The 18,904-nt window shown below is 50.2% G+C and overlaps 1 protein-coding gene and 1 long non-coding RNA gene across 5 annotated transcripts in view; one reads left to right on the top strand and one right to left on the bottom strand.

Moving 5' to 3' along the window:
• Positions 1 to 18,904, bottom strand: part of Vwa5b1 (von Willebrand factor A domain containing 5B1) — a 55,645-nt gene that overhangs the window by 6,382 nt on the left and 30,359 nt on the right. For 3 of the 4 annotated variants that reach the window (XM_063235659.1, XM_063235660.1, XM_063235662.1), the window contains 13 exons: positions 17,734 to 17,844; positions 15,859 to 16,061; positions 15,295 to 15,409; positions 13,886 to 14,071; positions 11,588 to 11,765; positions 10,614 to 10,813; positions 6,973 to 7,174; positions 6,285 to 6,602; positions 4,486 to 4,623; positions 3,421 to 3,552; positions 1,537 to 1,611; positions 896 to 971; positions 301 to 418 (listed from right to left, as the gene is read on the bottom strand). In XM_063235659.1, coding sequence (XP_063091729.1) covers positions 301 to 418; positions 896 to 971; positions 1,537 to 1,611; positions 3,421 to 3,552; positions 4,486 to 4,623; positions 6,285 to 6,602; positions 6,973 to 7,174; positions 10,614 to 10,813; positions 11,588 to 11,765; positions 13,886 to 14,071; positions 15,295 to 15,409; positions 15,859 to 16,061; positions 17,734 to 17,844 — 2,052 coding nt within the window. The remainder of the gene's footprint in view (positions 1 to 300; positions 419 to 895; positions 972 to 1,536; positions 1,612 to 3,420; positions 3,553 to 4,485; positions 4,624 to 6,284; positions 6,603 to 6,972; positions 7,175 to 10,613; positions 10,814 to 11,587; positions 11,766 to 13,885; positions 14,072 to 15,294; positions 15,410 to 15,858; positions 16,062 to 17,733; positions 17,845 to 18,904) is intronic. The other variant, XM_013154167.3, reaches the window with a different exon arrangement.
• Positions 6,271 to 17,828, top strand: LOC134472942 (uncharacterized). Its single transcript, XR_010042977.1, has 7 exons — positions 6,271 to 6,375; positions 8,837 to 9,032; positions 9,538 to 9,665; positions 9,802 to 11,000; positions 12,009 to 12,086; positions 16,499 to 16,648; positions 17,717 to 17,828. It is a non-coding gene; the product is annotated as an uncharacterized LOC134472942 (long non-coding RNA).

Below are 18,904 nucleotides of genomic sequence, written 5' to 3'. Positions count from 1 at the left end.
GACACACATAGACGGTGGAGGGAATGCAAAATGCCCAGGAGTTTTTAAGGGAGAGACAGCAGATGGCAAAGAAGTTTTGTGATACTAGCATTGGCTTCTAGCACCATCTCTAGGCCCCTGGGCAGGGCACTCATGCCAACTCCCTCTGCCCTGTTGGCAGCTTGGGTGGGAAGCTCCGGGACCCCCTCTGGGGATCTGTGCTTAAAGTGAGGTCTCTCTTTCTTTTGGGAACAAGGGGGCAGGTCCCCAGGAAGGCCTGGCTGCCCAGTAGCATGGGCGGTGGAGATCTGGGGCACTCACCAGTGGGACATAGTCAAAGCTCTGGCTTCCTGAAGTGGACTCTGCGGTCTTGACCAGCGGCTTGCCCAGGAAGCCCTTGGCTGCTCGAGTCAGCAGCCTGGACTTGTTGAAATTCAGCCTGTGAAGGAGGAATTCAATGTCTCTCCTCATCCTGGTTCCCTGGGACCCACCCAGAAGCCTGTGACAGTCAGGCCCGGAAGGATCCAGGATCTGATGGGAGCCCCCCTCCTCCTCCTTCGGTGGCTGGAGAAATGGAAGCCTCAGGAGAGAAGACGGATCTGCCCCCATGTCCATCAGCAAGTTGTCAGCAGCAGGACAAGGCGTGGGTTTGTTCCTTTTTTTGATATCGTAACCTTGTCCAGGCCAGTAGTGGGAAGTGCTAGACTCCTCCTAGAGGATCTGTGTTTAAAGAAACCACGGAACTGTGGGAGGCAACCTACACTGTATAGGGGGTCGGCAGTGAGAGCCGGAGGACGGTGTTACCTCTGGCCCCCATTTCGACATTGCACTGTCTGTCTCTGGCTCCCCAGCGAGGGACACCTCGGGAAGGTGGGAGCCAGCAGAGCACCAGGGCCTCACGGGAAATCCTACTTACTTGGCACCAAAGAGCGTCTCCGAGGCCTTCGTGGAGGAAAAGGTGTTGGTAGGCAGGCTTGCAGGTTGCAGGGGACCTGCAGGGCCACAGAGTGACAGAGTGAAGCCTGACAGGTGACCCGCTGAACTGCTCACTACTGAGCTGGGGGAACAGAAGCCCTTGGGGGAGGGGAGGCAGGGACTACCTGTGTCGCTAGGGACCTGGGCTAACCAGCTGCAGGGCTGTTTCTGACCCAGCTCATACACGGAAGGGTGAAATGTGTGAGAAACTGGCCTCCGTGTGTCCTTGGCAGGTGGTCACTGGTGTCTTCTGGGAGGGCCCGTATGGGGGTGGTTGACAACCTTACATCCACTCCTTTCATCCCCAAATGGGGACACTGCTGGAGGATGCTAGGCAGAGTGCAGGGGTTCAGTGACCCCTCAGCTGGACTTGGGGGGACCTGCCTGCTACTAACTCGCTGTGCGACATTGGGTAAATCACTTCCCCTCTTCAAGCCTCAGTGTCCCCATCTTTAAATTGGGAAGACTGTTTAGAGGCATCAGTGGGACTCAGAGCCCTGTTGGTGCTCAGTCCCTCTCCTGGTGCCAGGACCAATGTCACCAACTTCACTAAGAGAGACTGTGCCAGCTGCCGCTGCTTACCTTCTGAAGCCATGTGCTTCTCTCGGCTGGGGGACAGGAGCTCACTGAAGGGCGAGGTCGGCCTTTCCTCCATGGCTACAACATAGAAAACCAGTGAGGCCTGAGCTCTCTTGGCCCTCCCCTTCTCCCCTCCCATGCTTGAGCTCAAATCGCAACACCCCACTGACTAGCTCTGGGCCCTGTCAAGTTATTTTGCTTATAAGTTTCAAGGACTCTGATCTCAGAGTCCTTTTAAGGATTAAATGAGATGATACACAGTGCTTAGTGCTCAGCTAAGCACCCAATAAAACCCATCCCTGCAGAGCCAGCAGGGAAGCAGGCACAGATCAAGGGCTTTAGGGTGGGCTGGAGGCTGGGATGAGGATTAGGCATCTCCACCCAGGTCTCTGCCTCATGGAAGAGATGGCTCATGCTAACTCTCCATGGACACCAGAATATGACACTGACTTGTTGGAGGTCTCAGAGCCTCAGTTTGTCCATCTGAAGGATGGGAATCATCACTGCATACCCTAAGTTCAAAATGCATACTTCAGGTGATTATTCTTAAATTTACCATTTCAAGGGTTAGACTAGTGGGACAACTTACTATAAGGGAAGGTCCAAATTACAGGAAAATTTCCATGTATGAATATGATGAGCAAAGTCTCTGTCTGCCAACATGAGACCATTATCCTGACCACCTAGCGCAGGAGTGAACTACAGACAGAATGACTGAATGACCAAGACAACCAGGACACAGCTAGGCGGATGCTTAACCTCACGACCTCAGGGCCAAACACTGGAATCAGGCCGTGGCTCCATCATAGCTGTGTGACCTTCATGAATGTCTTAACCTCTCTGAGCCCCCGTTTCCTTATTTTAAATTTGGAATGATCAAAGAAGCTTTTGTGAGGCACTCTGCTTAGGTCAGTGTCCCACACAAAGAAAACTTTGTGTCCTCATCTTCCTTAGGAAGGGAAAGGGAATGGGGCAGAATAACAGTTTAGAGGTCAGGTTAACCGGAGTGATTTGGATGGAGGCCACAGGTCACCAAGAGCTGAGTTGGGAAGATGGAAAGGGTGGATGGGAAATTCCTGGGAAGCTCAGTGTGGCTCAGGGACAGAACGGGGACCCTGGAAGCCAATGGGACCAAGGGAATGGCAGAACTTTATTTGAAGAGAAACTCTGGGTGTCAGCACCTCCCTGAGTGTTTTTTCCTGCCAATCCTAATCCCTTGGATCGAACTTTCTTAAGTGTGGCTGGCTGGGCTGGAGGCCAGGTGGGATCCCCAGGGACATTTTCACCATTGCCAGTGAGGCACAAGGAAGGGGTCTGCACTTAGGCTGCCTTTAGAGAGTCCAAAAGACATGCACGCATGCAGGATGCCCAGGAGCCATCCTGTAAATCAGTGCAAGGTCACACAAAGCTCAGATTATGGCTCTATATTTAAGCTGCAGGCACAGTGAAATCATGTGAGGGCCAAGAAGACGCTGTTGGGAATCCTGAGAAGAAACAGGTGGTGGGACCCAAACAGCTGGGTTTGAGTTTTTGCTCCTTGTATCCCCCCACACCGCCCCATGTTTGCTGGCATTTGGAGCCTGGAAGGACCCAGAGGCTGGAGGGTGGGAACAGTCACCAGGGCACAGAAGAGGAGCAGTGTAGGTGGCCCTCCCATCACCCCACTCCCTGCTGCTCCGTCTCCCTAGAGACCATGTTAATGGTGCCAGACTTGAGCCATGCAGAGTCCCCTGATCACCGTAGGCCTGGGAAGTCTGTGAGGCCTGGCCCTGCCCTGGACCACTGAAAGCCCAGAGTAGAGTCACAGGGGGGCCTTTGGGGCTTTGGGCAGGAGTGGGCAGTCACTTCAGGGGCTCAGGTTTCTGAACACACCCAAAGCACTCTTACTTAGGGTCTGAAATGTACCATCTCCTGTGGCCAAGTCTTCTCCCAGCATGCTCTGGGGCCCGCCAAAGCCAGCAGGTATGCCCCTCGACTGTCGGGTCAGGACCCTGGGGCTGACCATCCGATGTGTGATACCTTGGAGGATAAAGAGAAGAGGTCAGCTGGGTATTGTCCTTGTCCCTTCCCCAAGGCTGGTGGGAATCACTGTGGCTTCGGGCTTTCAGTTCCCCCAAGATAACATCGTGAGCTTTGGAATCACAAAGACCCATGTTTCAACCTGGCCCCATCTCTTTCAGCTGGATTTGTACCTCTCTGAGCTGTAGTTTCCCTATCTGAAGTGTGGGGATAAGAATCCCTATCCTGTCACTGCTGAGGTGTGCAAAAAGCCGCAATGTTTTCTAGTTAGTTAAAAGCCTAGTTTTCTTGGAAACACCTCTCCCCTCTGTGATTGTTGTCATGGAGACCTGTGTCCTGGTTCCCCCTCCCACAAGACAGGATCCTGAAGTCCAGCGCATTGCTGATAGGGGTGGATGAAAGAGAGAGGACGCTGAGCCCAGTGTGTTTAGGGAATCTCGCCCTAGTCTGCAAACTGGCCCTTAAAAAGTGGCATTGTATAGCAGTGGAGCACACCGCAGCGACTGAAATTAGGATATAGATTCACTTCAAGGATAGACTTTTATATATCTGCATTTCATAAACTATAGCACGTCATGTTATGATCTGATCCATGCAACATTATCTGTCTTGATTTCTCAACACATAGACATTCATCAAGAGGAATCTAGAAGGATGGTCACATCAAGAAGGTAACCAGCAGATGACGGAATTTTGGAATTCTCTATAAGGAGCACATACATTCATTGCCCTTATTGGAAAAAATAATTTTCATTTGGTGGGGAAAAAGGTGGGATTGGACACCCGATATCCCTTCCCTCATGGTGGTCAAACCATTTTCAGGGGGCCTTTGCTGCTTCCAGGTCCCACTTTGGACCCCTCGTTGTATCTTAGCCCCTTCTCCAGTCCCTTCTCCAGTCCTTCACGGTCCTCAGGGTCCCCCCTGGGCCTTACCTGCGCTGGGGTACTCCACCACCGTGTGCAGGTACCGGCGCTTGCTCACGTCCACGGGCACGAAGGCTGTGTACTTGCTGATGACACTGCAGGCCTTGCTGGTGTGCACGGCACTCACCTGGTAGCGGCGACTGGACCCTGCAGGGCGAGGGACAGGGGTCACTGTTTGGGCTCCAAAGTCCTGCCTGACAGGAAAGTTCTGGAAGCTGAAAGCAGGATGTGGCCAATTATCCCCATCTTTGGGATTAACTAAGCCTTAAAATCCAGGAGTTTTATTACTTGCTCATTAAAGACATTAAGAGAAAACCCCTTATCATTTTATGTCATTATTTCACAAAAGAATGGGTACTTTAATAAAAAAGTGAGTCATTACTTAGAATGGAAGATAGTTAATTCTCTTAAATAACTTTAGTTATTTTTAAACTCTACATTGTCTGTATTTTATATTTTAATTTTGCAAAAGTCTGTTGGGAAGCCTGCCTCAGGACTTCACAGGTCCCCTGAAGGGTGGGTGGAAACCACCGATCAGACCCATTAAACAGCCAAGAAGATTGGAAATCAGACAGAGTGGGTCACACAGTAGGTACAGGGCCCGGGCCTGTGACCCCAGGAACCTCTTTCAGCTGCAGGGAGCAGTCTCCTAGCTGCTCCCTGCAAAAGGCGGGTCAGGGGCCTGAGAGGATGAAGCCTGACAAATGCTGTATAAATTGCAAGGTGAAATACTCAGGGGAAGAAAAAAATAATAATAGCATCATTATCGAAAAGTACACCATAAAATACACAGCGCATACAAGGCACATAAAGCATACACCTCAAACAAAGAAATTACAGAATACTGCTTCTGTTTACACCACTGCCTCTTCTCTGTGGGCTCTATCAAGATCCCCCAGCGGCTTTCTGAGGGAAGTCCACCCGTATCTGGTCTAAATTAGCTCCCTGCCACTCCTGTTAAACAATGGGTTGGGAGCCCTGTACTTTTACTTAATAGCACTCAGGACAAATGCACTCAATTAATTATTTGCGTAATTGTTTAATTGCTGTCAGCTTCTCTGCTAGTCTGTGCCAAGCACTCCGGAGTGAGGAAGGAGGGGGCTGCTGGACTGGGACCTGTTCGGCTGTCTCTGCAGGCCCAGCCCCCAGCCTGGCCCCAGCCCACTGGTGGCTCTGTGCGGGAGCGCGTGGACCGTGGAGCCCAGGGATAGTCCGCAGTGAAGAAGAGGGAAGAAGACACAGATGGCTACTCCAGTGGCCACTGCAGTTCGGAGTCCTACTGGGGACGCTGCAGGGGAGAAGTTTTAGGACAAGGGGAGAGGGGAAGGAGGCTGGAGAGAAGGATCGCCTGGCGGGATAGGGGTGGGGCTGGAGATGCCCAGGGGTGCTGGAAGAGAGGCACCTGGAGGTCAACGGACGGGGCAAATCGAGGAGAGGGTACAGAGCTCTGGGAAAAGGGGCTGAGAGAGGAGGCAGCGTGGGAGGGGAAGGGCGATGGAGCCCTAGAGAGTGGCGCCCCAGGCAGAGCGGGTTGCTAGGGCCAGGGAAGGAGAGCCGAGAGCGGGGCGGGGCGTGAGATCTAGTGGGTGGAGCCTGAGGACGAGTGGGGCGGGGCGTGAGATCTAGTGGGAGGAGCCTGAGGGCAAATGGGTGGGGCGAGGCCCTGAGAGCTAGTGGGCAGAGCCTGAGGGCGAGTGGGGGTGGAGCCTGAGATCTAGTGGGCGGGGCCTGAGGGCGAGTGGGCGGGCGTGGGCGGGCGTGGGCGGGGCTTGGAGGATCGGTTTTGTGGGGCGGCCTGAGGAGCTCACCTTGCTCGATTTCATCCTCTCGCTCGGCCAGTTGCTCGAAGTCGCGGATGACGGCGCGGGCCGCCAGGTGGTGGAAGGTCTCATTCCACAGGTCAGCGTCCGGCGTGCTGCCCGGCTCCGGGCCGGGTGGCCCCAGCTCAAAGCTCACCTCCCACTGCACGCGTTGGCCCTCTCGCAGGCCTTTGACTAGGGCTTTGCCCAGCACCGGGCCTGGGGTGGTGCTGGGCCTGCTGGGACTGGCCCGCTCCTCGGACTCAGCCATGGGCTCCCAGTCCGAAGATGTCTCAGTCTCGAAGGTGAAGGGGTGATAGGATGGTTCTGCCAGTGGAGGACCAAAAGGGTCGAAACCTGAGCCCTGAGTGGGGAGAAGGACCCCTCCCCGCAGACCATCATCTCTCCCCATCCCCCTCCCCAGGGAGCAAGCATAGCTTTCTCCAGACAGCTAAGGTAACCCGGGCTTATCCCCAGGAGTGGACCAGGAAACTCATGGGGGCGGGGTTATAGGATGGGCTGGCCAGAGAATGGAGCTGCCACCTCATGGGCAGTCCAAGGGCCAGGTTCAGTGAGGACAATGGGTTGGTGAGGTCCCTGGGGCAGGGTGAGCTAAAGCAGACCCTCATGGTGAGACCAGGCATTGGCCCTCTGGGTCTGTCACCTGTCTCTGGACCACGCACCTTTGGACACTTACCCTGATCCCCGGGGCTGCGGCTGTCCAGGGCAGATTTCAGGCTGCATCCGGGATCCAGCTCCCTCATGGGGCTCCAGGCCAAGGTCTCCTGGCCAGAGGGCAGGAAGGGCTGGCAGCCTTGAGGCAGCAGAGAGGGTCTTCGGGCTCCTGGGCCGTGCAGTTTGGGGCGCTGGCTCAGGTCTTGGCCACTGTTCAGCGAGGGCTAAGGGTGCAAAAAAGAGGAGGAGGAGGAGGCAGTGCCAGTGGTGTCTTCTACCCCCAGATGCAGCTCTTTCTTGGGCACCTCAGGCCCTGGTGGGACACTGCCCCCCTGGGACCCAGGAACTTATGACCCAGTCTCTTTGAGCCATGAGGAAACATCAGAACAATCTCGAGAGACCGTGGAAAATCACACACCATGGATAATTCTAAAAACTTTTTTTTTGGGCATAAAATTGAAAACTTTTTGTGTGTGGTTAAAATTATCAACCTTTTCCTTATGTCTTTCCATATGTTTGCTTAAAAGGTCTTTCCCACTCAAAAATATTCTAGAATTTTTGTGATTTTATTTTTGTTTGTACATTTAAGTCTTCGATTCCCATGAAATTTATTTTACCATAAGGAGATAGGAACAAGCTTTCCCTTGATTTTCCCAGTGGTACAAACCTCATTGTTATTAAGCACAATTCATCCAATGAATCAGTGTGGCTCACTAGCCCCCCACTTGTAGTCCACCGAAGCTATTATGCACTTTTGGCTTTACTTAAAGACTTTCTGTGCTGTTTTGTTGATTTAATCTGTCTATTCCTGCACTGGTATAAAAAGCAAGGGGTAAACTGGGAGTTTTTTTTTTTTTTTAAAGGAAAATGCTCTTATACACATTGGAGAAAAAGATTAACTTGAGAAAAAAGGAATTAAGGGCATTCACAAGCAGTTTATAGCAAAATTATTCACTAAACCCATTGAAAGGGGCAGGTTCATGAAAAATCAGAGCAAGGAAAATTAAAACTAGTTACAATTTTTTTCTGCCATGCAGATTACCAGATATTTAAACATCTGATGACACCCAGTGTAGGCAGGCTTGCTCATGGGCAGTAGGCTGGAGTATAAACTGCCATATACTTGTAGGAAAACAGTTTAGCAACTTACTATCTGTGACAATAGAAATACAGAATCTTTTGGCCCAGTGAGTCCACTGGCAGGAATACAGTGCTGTCAACATTTAAAAGGGTGCAAGTATCTGTGTGTAAGCACTGAATATTTGTTGAGGTGTTGGTTTGGAAAGGTAACAGTCTAGAAACTGTTTACATATCCATCAATAGTAAGGGTGAATAAATTATGGTACCTCTGTGTGATAGAACATCACACAACACTGAATCAGGACAGATTTCATCATCAAATTATGAAAAAATGTCTAGTATACATCTTGGTTTAAAAAATTAAATTGTAATAGTTCTGTTCTTAATTGTGGAGATCATATGACTATGTATCCATTTGTCAAACCTCAGAGAATTCTTCACCACAAGAGCAATGTTTGTATATATAAAGTAAATGAAGGGACATTAAAAGTAAGCTGCAGAGCAGTTTGTTTATATAATTATTAAAATATATATGTATACTGTGCACTTATGTGCAATTTTTGTAGAAAGAAACACTCAAAATCAAATGGGTGTTGGTATAGGGGAGGGAGACTTCTCTTTGTACGTTTTTGTCTAACTGAATTGTTGGAAGGTTTTTATTGCAAACACCGAGTATGTATTATTACTTTTGTAACTGAAGAATTTTAAGTTAATTGAAATGAGTTTTAAGCTTCTGAGATGACGTACAACTCTTGTTAGGGGGAGAGGAAGCAAAGGCACTTACTAGGTGTAATGGAAATTTTCAGGTCAACAGTTGACTGTAAGGACTTCTGCATCCCTGTCCAGTCGTTATTGGGAAGGAGAGTGTGCCGTCCCATTAAACAAGAGCTGTCTTCCTGTCTCTGGGCCTGGGGTCTTAGGATTGGACAAGTGTGTGTGATAAAAAGGAGACCGGCCACGCTTAGGATGGCCTCTGTGGAAGCTGGTTCTTAGCTACGGCTGGTGAGTCCCAGCGGGTCCTGAACCCCCACTCCTCTCTATACCAGAGACTGGGATTGCCTTCACCTCTGTCCTCCACTCCTGATCAGCTACATTGGGTCAGAGAGAGGAAAAACTGCAAGCTGCTGCAGTTTCCGTGGCAACAGATGAATCTAAAATCCAGCCAGCCAGGGGCTGCAGGAAGTGGTGTGTGTGTGTGTGTGTGTGTGTGTGTGTGTGTGTGTGTGTGTTTAGGCAAGTTCCTTACAGAGAAGCAGATTGGGAAAGAAGCCAGGCACCCAGGAAGGGCAGGTACAGGGAAAGATTTGAGTAGAGATGGCCAGAACAGCTAACAAACAGCAGGGCGAAGGGACGGAAGCCACCCTGCCATGCTTTCACCACTGATGTGTGCCAGGTGCTGAGCCAGTGCCTGGGAGAGTCCTCCACTTACAAGCTGGCTCTCACCAGCCTAGACAGGGATGGTTGGTGGCCCAATCAATCCCATGACCTATTCTCCCCCATTTAATAGGTGGAACGTCTGAGGCCAGAGAGATGGAGTACCACGTGGGAGAAGAGTCTGCCTGACTCCAAGGCCAATGTCTTCTGATTTTATCAGGCAGTCCCTGGCTGAGCACAGAAAAGAGCCTCAGGGATAAGGTGGCAGCTTGACCTGTGTATGGGAGGCAGGGATGGGGTGGGGTGGGGTGGGTAGGAGTGGGGAGGGCCATCAGGGAGGGAGAAGGGCTGCCTTTACAGACTCGTGACAAGTCCACACAAACCTCATTCTCTGCAGATGTGCTGGCCACAAGTCGGTTCTGGATAACTCTGCTCCTGCCCAGGACATTTGGCAGTGTCTGAAGCATTTTTGGTTGTCATGACTGGGGCTATTGTTCTTACTGGCCTCCAGTAGGCAGACCCCCTTTCCCCAGCCAAGAATTATCCTCGCAATAGTGCTTGAGGCTGGGAAGCCATGGTCTGGGAACACTGGTGACTCTTTCTGCTGTGGCTCTGACCTTCTGCTTCTCTCCGCTGAGACTGACCGGAGAAGCAGGGCGATGGACATGAAAGCAAGGCAGATGGTCCTGGCTTGAATTCCCTGCCTGTGTGACTCTGGTCAGCGGCTTTCTCTCTCTCTCTAGCTGTCAGTTTCCACATGTGTGCCGAGTGGGGGTGTCTGGCCCCCAAACTCCTTCTTTCCCAGGGCCACTATAAAATCTAATGGCACAGTAGAGGCAGATGCTGAGTTCCATCTGGTGAGTGCTGTGTGCAGGGAACGGGGGTTCTCATTAGCTAGTGAGTGTCTCAATTAGGAAGGTGTCACTGGGGTTGGGTAGATGAAGGTCAGAGGAGGAGGGAGGGCGTGGCTGACTCCTTTCCCTAAACTAGTGGCTGCCTGTTCTCAGTAGGTAATTAATTCATAAAAGCACTTTGAACAGAAACTGATACCATAAAGGGACTTTAGGGCCAGGAAGCTCTGGATTCTGTATTCTACCAAGTATCAACTTGCCCATGCAAGCGATGGGCAGACTTAGCCTTATGATTCAAGAACGGTACACAGCTCTCCCCCAGCCAGGGGCGTCCCCAGCTCCTCTCCAGCCTGCCTACCTTGGGTATCTGCAAATCAGTCGGCCACCGCTGGCCATCCAGGCTGGTCTGATTGGTGAGGTCCTGCAGCTTGGCTTTCCGCAGTGGGTGTCTCCTGGAAGATGCTGTGGGCTCACTGGCAGTGGTGGCCCTTGGGCACGGCTTGTGGGTGGTGATCTGGTTGGTGCTATATGCCCTCCGTCGCCGGGAGAGGTCCAGACCTGGGCAAGGGAGGTGAGTGGGAAGCCATCAGGGAAGAAGAGGGGCTTGCACACCCTCTTCCTGCTGGGAACATCCTGAGTTCCAATCTGGGTGCCACCTGGAATGTGTGTAGGTCCCTGTACCAGCTTCAGAACCTTGGAAGAACTTCAGAACCTGTGTCCCCTTCTAAAGCATCGTGTGTTGCAGGTGAGCTGGATGAGTGCAGCTGTGTGTGCTTTCTGAGCATCACACCTCCACACCCTTGCCCAGGCCCTTTCTGATACCTGCAGGCTCCTCTCTCCTCCTATCAGCCTCTGGGTAAAGTGCTTCTCTTCCTAGGATCCTCAGAGATGTGGCCCCTGCTACTCTGCTTCTGTTAGGGATCAGTTGTATCTCACCAGATGGAGATGCTTGAAGGAAAGGGGTCAGGTGTGAGTCATCTTTGTGCCTCACACTGTGCTCAGTACCTAGCCTTAGTGAGTAATCGGTAAATGGCCTTTGAGTGGAAATGAACACAGAGAAGAAGCACTGGAGTAAAACAGGCCTAGACTGTCTCTATGTACCCTCTCAGCCTCTTTCAAGCTCCAGTAATTTAACTGTGTTGCTTAAATTCTCCAAGTCTCAGTTTTCTCATCTGTAAAACAGGTATAATGGCACTCATCTCTACAGTTGTTACCTCTCCATAGCAACGGTTGTTCTGAAGTTCTTAGTAAACCATAAGAATTCAGTGTAAGGTAGCAACCAATATGGCCTCTCTGTAGAGAAGAGAAGGACACAAAGCACAGAGGACCAACCGTGGTTAGTGCTGGAGTCTCCATCGCACGGCCAGGCATCCTTGGCCTGCCCCAGGCTGAAGGGTGCCCCCGTGCTCTTGGCACGGTCTCCACTGTCTGGCCCAACTCCCTCATCTTGGGAGAAGACGGAGCTGCCAGACTCCTGAGAGTGCAGCAAGCTGTACCTTCGCCTCTTGTCCTGCAGGGAGGAGCAGAGAGGGCAGGGAGTGAGGGTAGGAAAGACTCCTGCAGGGTAGCGAGGGGCCTGAGGAACCAGCTGAACGGGAAAGATGTTCTTTGCTTAGGGAATTGAGCTAGGCTTCTCTCCAAGAGATGGTAGAAATTATTTTCCATGTCAGTTATGTAGTTTGTATTTTAAATTATTGACTTCGCTTATTAACATTTTAAAAAGTATAACTCTAAATGTCATTGCTGTTTCCAGATCAGGAACTAAAATGAGCAAAATGGATCACTGGTTCCTTCATTCCATTCCTCATGACATAAACGTACATAGAAATAGGTATGTAAATAATGTATTAATATATGTAAGTTATATGCATACATGATTTTAGAGATCATTTTTATCTTATAAAACCTGGATCATTCTATTTATATTGATCAGTATCTTGAACTTGGCCTTGAAAAACATTTTGGAAAGCTTACATCTCTTCATATTTAACTCCGTAATGCCCCAGCATCCCTTATTGTGGTCTGCTTTGTGGCCACTTACTTTTGTGACCATAACATCTTTGGTCACAAATATATTACATCACTTTTATTTCTCTGATTAGATTCCTAGGAGGGGCATCTTTGGATCGAAAGACATATATTTCCAATTTTGTTCTTTCTAGGTTGCTTTGCAGGAGGGTTGGGAAAAGTTATATCGATGCTAATATAATATGCGAAGGTGCTGTTTGTCCAACATCTCCCCAAGAAGCAGAGGAAAATTACTAGAATCTCCAGAGTACCAAAAGGAGAATGGAGTTGGGGCCTTTGTCAGGTTCCTTCTAGTGGGAGGTTTTGTGGAAGATTTGGCATCAATAACCTAACCCTGATCACGGCTCTTAAGAAATTCCATAGTGTAAAAATATTAGAGATTTATAGAAAATTCAAATTTCTCAGCTGGGCGTGGTGGCTCATGCCTGTAATCCCAACACTCGGGAGGCTGAGGCAGGAGGATTGCTGCGAGTTCGAGACCAGCCTGGGCTACAAAATGAGCTCAAGGCCAGCCTGAACTGCATAGTGAGACCCTGTCTCAAAAAAGACCAAGAAAAAAAAAATAGAATTTCTCTGGGAAGTGCATTTAACACAGGCACACAGTGCCGCATGGTAACAGTTGTTACAGTGCGTTGGGGTCTGCCTGGCTGGGGGTTCACTGTACAGTTTGTCACATCGCCTGCCACTCCTTAAGGCTCCGACTGTGAACCCAGTAATGACTGACACCCATCATGCATCTTCTCCTTTTATTTTTTATTTTTATACCAAATCCTCTTCTTAGCCCTGGTCACTCTAGCTATTGAGTTTGTAACTCCTTAAAAACAAAATAAGATGAGAAATCCTGTAAGAAGGAATGGACAGACTCACTGAAAAGTGAAGATAGGTGACAGAAAGTTCTTCAGGCAGGCAATCTGTTATTTATTTATTTGCTTGCTTGTTTATTTATCTATTGAGACAAGGTCTTGCTGTGTAGTACCGGTTGACCTCGCATTTGCTTATGTAACCCAGGCTGGCTTCACTTCACAGAGATCTTCCTGCCTCAGCCTCCAGAGTGCTGGGATTACAAGCATACATCACCATGCCCAGCCTTCTCACATGTTAGTGTCAATATTACCTCCCTTTGAGAAATTTTTTACCTTTATCCCATTTGTGACATCAAATACATGGGATTTATTCTTACGAAAGAATAAAAAACAAATTCATCTAAAGAGACACAAGCTTACCACAGCATACTTTTTTTAAAAAAGAAAGCTGCATTCAGTTGTCCATGAACTGAGGTGTGAATCTTATCTCTTAGGGGAGATTGCATGAAATGTAGATTCCTGGGCCTTATCCTCAGGGACTCTTACTCAGTGAACATTCTGCAGTCTAGACACGTTCCCTAAGCAATTCTTCTGCAGGGGCTCTTTAGGACCACACCCTGAGATGGTGGCATTCACCTAAGTGGTGTCACTGTCAGACACGAGTTGCCTGCCAGCTCTATCTATACTATAAATCCAGTTCAACCAGCTCCTAGCTGCCATGAATAGGATTCCAGCTAAGGATGGTGTGTGGTCATGGGTTCTGGTCCCTGCTGGCCCCTGGAATTCCTAGCATACTTACAGATCTGGGATTGGAGACGTACAAGGAGGCATCACATACAATGCCATACCCCACCAACCGTTCTCCCGGGAAGAGAGTGCTGGTGCTGGCAGGCGACGTCAGGACCTCAGTGGTCTCGGGGAAGACCCACTCCACAGTCACGTCACTCAGGACTGGGGCCATGGCCCTCTTCAAGGATTTGACCATCTGTTGGGCAGGGTCAGAACACAGGTTGGTGGGATGTGTAAGCAGAGCTACGGATGAGCACCGTAAATGTTGGGTGGGTCTCAGCTTGAAGAGGTACGAGCAGAGAGAAAGTCAACAGGTCCTGGCTTGCTTGCCCAGCCGTGGGGGGCTCAAAGAATGGCTGACTTATTTGAGGATATAAACTTTAGGTCAGAGCACAGACTGGATAGTGATCTTAAGCAAGTCAACTTGCTTCTCTGGCCCTCAGTTTCCCCTTCTGCTAAAATGGGAAGGTAGAGTTGGAGGATCATAGGAGACATTGCACAAGAAGTATCTGCACATGATAGGTGCTCAGTAAATAGTGACTGTGGGTTAGCATCCCCTGTGCTGTGTTCTCGGACATACTGCAGGCTTGGAGGGAAGGATTAAGGGTTGTGGTCCATAAAGGGTGTGATGGATATACCTTAGTCAGATCTCCCTCTCAGGAGGACCGTGTCTTGGTGCTGCAGGATTGCAGTGCTCCAGTTGTAAGCACTGCGTCTCCCTCGGGAAGCCCTCAGAGTGACTGAGCATGATAGTGGTTCTAGCCCGTGGCCATGCCAGCCTAGAGTAGACGTGCAAGTGGAAAATCTTTGCTCCAGAGTTTCTCCGTGGGTTTGTCAGAGCCATGGCAGAAAATTACAGTCAGAATCTCCCTGCCCCATCCGCCTCCTCCTCTCTTTCACAAGTGTTGGATCTGCCTTCCAGCTGGAACACTGTCCCTGCTTCGTCCTTTTCTATCTTATTGGGAAGTGCTGCCTCCCAATAAACCTCTTTCTCTAGCCTGAGTTCTGACTGTCCTCCTGGAGGGCCTGGATTTTCTAAGGGTTGGGTTGCTTGTGTGAAATGTGCTGGAGGAGAGAGAGAAGATTCTTTTATATTCGGGCCTTTTAGAATCTCCAGAGCCATTATGTGTCATGACAGGGAAGGTGGCCAGTGATGACCCCATACACAGCTCCACGGCTATAAAGGTGGGCATTCTTTTAGGAGCCTCAGCTGTGCTGGACCACTGTGCTGGACCAGGGTCCTGTGGTTGCTCTAAGAGTTGCTTGTTCTGTAGCTGCCACCTCTCTGGTTCTCATGGGAAGTCAGGGCAGCCTAGTGGAGAGGTCAGATTTGGGCTGAGGTAGCAATTCTGCCGTGGAGTTTCTGCCTGATTTGTCTGGGCCTCTGAGGTTCCAGCACTGGGAGGCCTTTCTTCCTACCTTGGGTTGCAGCCGCTCCCCCTCCGCAAGGAATTCAGCACTGCCCTTGGACACGGATGCCAGCCCTTTTACCAGTCGATGGCAGACGCTCGGTCCAATCCCAAAGCTGTAGCACCTGGGGGATGGGGATACAGATGGTGCTACTTGCCAGCCCCTCTGCATCTTTGCCCACTTGGGAGGGGAAAGAGACAAAGTCTGGTCCAGCAGAGCCAGCTCAGAGCTGGACCTGCTTTAGGCAGAGGGAGAGGGAGAAGGAAGAAGGGCCACCTGTGGACAATCACATGCACACACAGAGCCCCTGTACCCCCAGCCAGCGCAGAGTCAGGGCTGCCTCTTCCTAAGCTGCTCTTTGGGACTCACAGGCAGAGGTGTGGACAATTCCCTTCTCCTGAACTTTTGAGAGTGAAAGGCAAATTTGGAAACCAGCTCGCAACATCCTGGAAGCACGGCACTCTGGGGACTATGGGTCTTGTGCTTTCCTGTGTCATTGTGCCCACTTTGCTCTGCCCCCAACCCTGGGGCAGCCTGGAAAAACGGGTCCCCAGACCTCCAGCCTGGGCTGACCTGGTGGAGAAAGCGTGGTTCCGAACCAGCTCCAGCACCTTCCCGGTGTTGCTGATGGCACCACCCGTGATCAGGAAGAGCAGCCGTGGGTGGCCCTGATGCACCGGCTGCCGGACGATCCACTTGAGAGGGGAGAAGATGTTGGTGCCCCCCATGTCAGCCCGCATACTCTGGATGTTGTCACAGGCCATGGCCAAGCTCTCCTGCAGGGGAGGATTGTGGGAGAGGCACATAGTCCCCAGGGTCACCCTGTGACGCAGAGACTCTTAAACCACTCTGGGGAGCAGCTTCTTATTTCCCTAGTCCTCAGTTCAGCCTCTTGCCTGCTCCATCTGTGGGAAGAACAGGTGGCTGCTTTTTTGGTGTCCTCTGCTCCCTGGAATGCCACTGTCTGTGATATAGTGACTTAACATTGTCCTTTCTGGGTTCCTCTTCAAAATATAAGCACCTCTGGAAAATGTAGCAAGTTAAGCCTCTAATTCCTTAGCACAAACGATGCCCCCTTTTCTGATAAGAGAGGCAGGGGCTGTGGAGGAAAGAACACAGGACTGGGAAGCACAAAACTTGAGTCCTGATGCTGACTCTGACGCTGACTTCCTGGGACACGTTGCAGAAATTGTTTTCCCAATTTGGCCTTCAGATTTTCTTTCCTGGACCAATGCTTTGGGATGTAAGGATTACTGGCACTGGGTGAATGTCACTGTAGCAAGAGTTATTTCTTCTGGATGTGTGTCGTCCTGCCCTTGGCTCAGGAAAATGCTGTCCTGACATCCACGCGTAGAAGGGACTGGTAAGTAATGGCCTGTATCAGAAGTCTGATGATGTATATGTAGCTTCTGAACCAGCAAGGCTAGAAATGCATCCCAAGAGAGCAATTAAGGGCGCCCGAGGAACCCACAATACAGATGGCGAGATGGGCGGCAGTGGAAACAACTTAAATGTCAAACTCTAGGGCTTCATGAAATAAGCCCCAGTCTGGCTGTGTAGTGAAATATTAGGCAGCCATTACAACTGTACCACACATTAATACTATCTGGAATTAAGGCTTGCTCCTGATAGCTTGGAAAGTAGGTCATGGATCAGTATGGAATGCCTAGTCCTACCATGATTGAAAATGCGTGTAAATGCATAGCACCAGATCTTCTGGGATTTATACTATGCCCTTCGCGGTATTTTTTCTTCTTTATTTCTCCCTGGCTGATGTAATCATAGGAGGTTTAAATGTTTTATCTTTTTTATTATCTAGATCTAAAATTACGAGACAATCAGCATGTATTATCCATTTGTGTATTGGAAAAACTCACAACATTATCTGTCGTAGAAAAGTAGCTAATATGTCCCTCCCTTCCTCCATCCTTTCTTCCCTTTCTTCCTTCCACCTTTCTTTCTTTCTTCTTAGGTCTAAGTAGGATGCTCTGATTTCAAATGTGCTCCTAGGACCACGGTCTTCCTGTTTCAGTGGGCAGCTTGAGCCTTGTGGATTCCATCCATGGCTGCTCCCATAGCCACTCAGCCACCCGTCCACACCCTCCCCATTCACGTCTCTAGCTCCACCTCGCATGAGCCCCTCATCCTCCTGGGACTGAGGCTTCAGAGTGACAGGCCATGGGCTTGTCTCTTCCCTGCTGTCTCCCCAGGCCTCATCCCTGGGCACTCACGTTGCCTAGTGTATTATCTCATTTAAAAGGGAAAACATCAGAAGGCTAGGATGCCAGGCATTGCCTAAGCAGAGATGGGCTCTTTCTAGTTTCTGCCTCTGGATGTGACCTGGATTCTCTCTGGGTCAGGAACTTCTGAGTTGCCTCTTCTTTTCTCTCCCTGCCTCTGCTCCCTGTCACCCACCATCCTCCTGTCCCAGATGTGCCCCATCCTTACCTCACTGTAGGTCTGGCTGGAAGGGAAGACCGTCTTAAACATGGATCCGAATCCAATGACATTGAAGAGGCAGTTTGGCATGAGGCTCTTCAGGGCCACCAGCATGGCATCCTGGTGGGTGAGAAAGGGGTTTTCAGTTTCCAGCAGAGGCTCCTGCCATCGCACACCAGTGCTGTCATCCTGGCTTAGGAGCCGCCTTCAGGAGGGCCTGTCACCTGCTTCTGCACCTCTGTCTCTTTCCCGTCATGAAACTGGCTGACTCTGACCAGAGGCTGGGTCAGAGTCATTATCATGAAATCTCTCAGTCATGGAGCCCGTCTGACTTCTCAAAGCCGCTCTGTGACGGCTGACCAGTTCCATTTCACCCCTTGCTGACCCTGGGAGGAGGGAGCGCCCCTCTCTTCTGCCAAAGCCAAAATGACATCTGGGGGAGGAAAGTGGCTGATGCAGGACGCACTCTAGATGGAGTGGCTTCTGGTTCCCATGCGGGGCCTCCGAATCAGAGTTAAGCCGTCATTAACCAGTGATAAAACCCTAGGAACAGTCTCTTTAGTTCATGTTCATTGAGTGTGAAAGATATATTTTATATGCAGTTCCCTGCTAATCTTCACAATAGCTGGCACATTTGAGGCAGGCACATTTATTACCCCCATTATACAGAAGACAAGACTGACACACAAGAACTAAAGTGACTTGTTAGTGAGCATCCAGGTGGTAAATAGTGGACCCAGGATTGAAGCCTGGGTCACTTTGCCTCCAATATCTATGAACATTAGTGAGTCTTAACGTGTGTAACTCGGTACCAGCAGAAGACCTTAATAAAGTAGATTTAATTAAAAAATAATGCTGGCATGATGGCTCACGCCTGGAATCCCAGCACTCGGGAGGGTGAGGTGGGAGGATCATTGCGAGTTCGAGACCAGCCTGGCCTACAAAGTGAGCTCAACGCCAGCCTGAACTGCACAGTGAGACCCTGTCTCAAAGAGAGAGAGAGAGAGAGAGAGAGAGAGAGAGAGAGAGAGAGAGAGAGAGAGAGAAAGAGAGAGAAGGTGGTGGGCTGATAGCAGAAGCAAAAGTGATAATAATTATGACACAACCCAACGATAACTATCAAGCACTTAATAGGTGCCAGTCACTGTGCACTTAAACAAATCACATCTGATCTCTGATT

This window comes from Cavia porcellus, unplaced genomic scaffold (genome assembly GCF_034190915.1).
Source record: "Cavia porcellus strain 051 isolate PalLab524CR breed Dunkin Hartley unplaced genomic scaffold, mCavPor4.1 scaffold_25, whole genome shotgun sequence".
In the NCBI taxonomy this organism is placed as follows: domain Eukaryota; kingdom Metazoa; phylum Chordata; class Mammalia; order Rodentia; family Caviidae; genus Cavia; species Cavia porcellus.
This window is presented reverse-complemented; position numbering and strand designations above follow the sequence as displayed.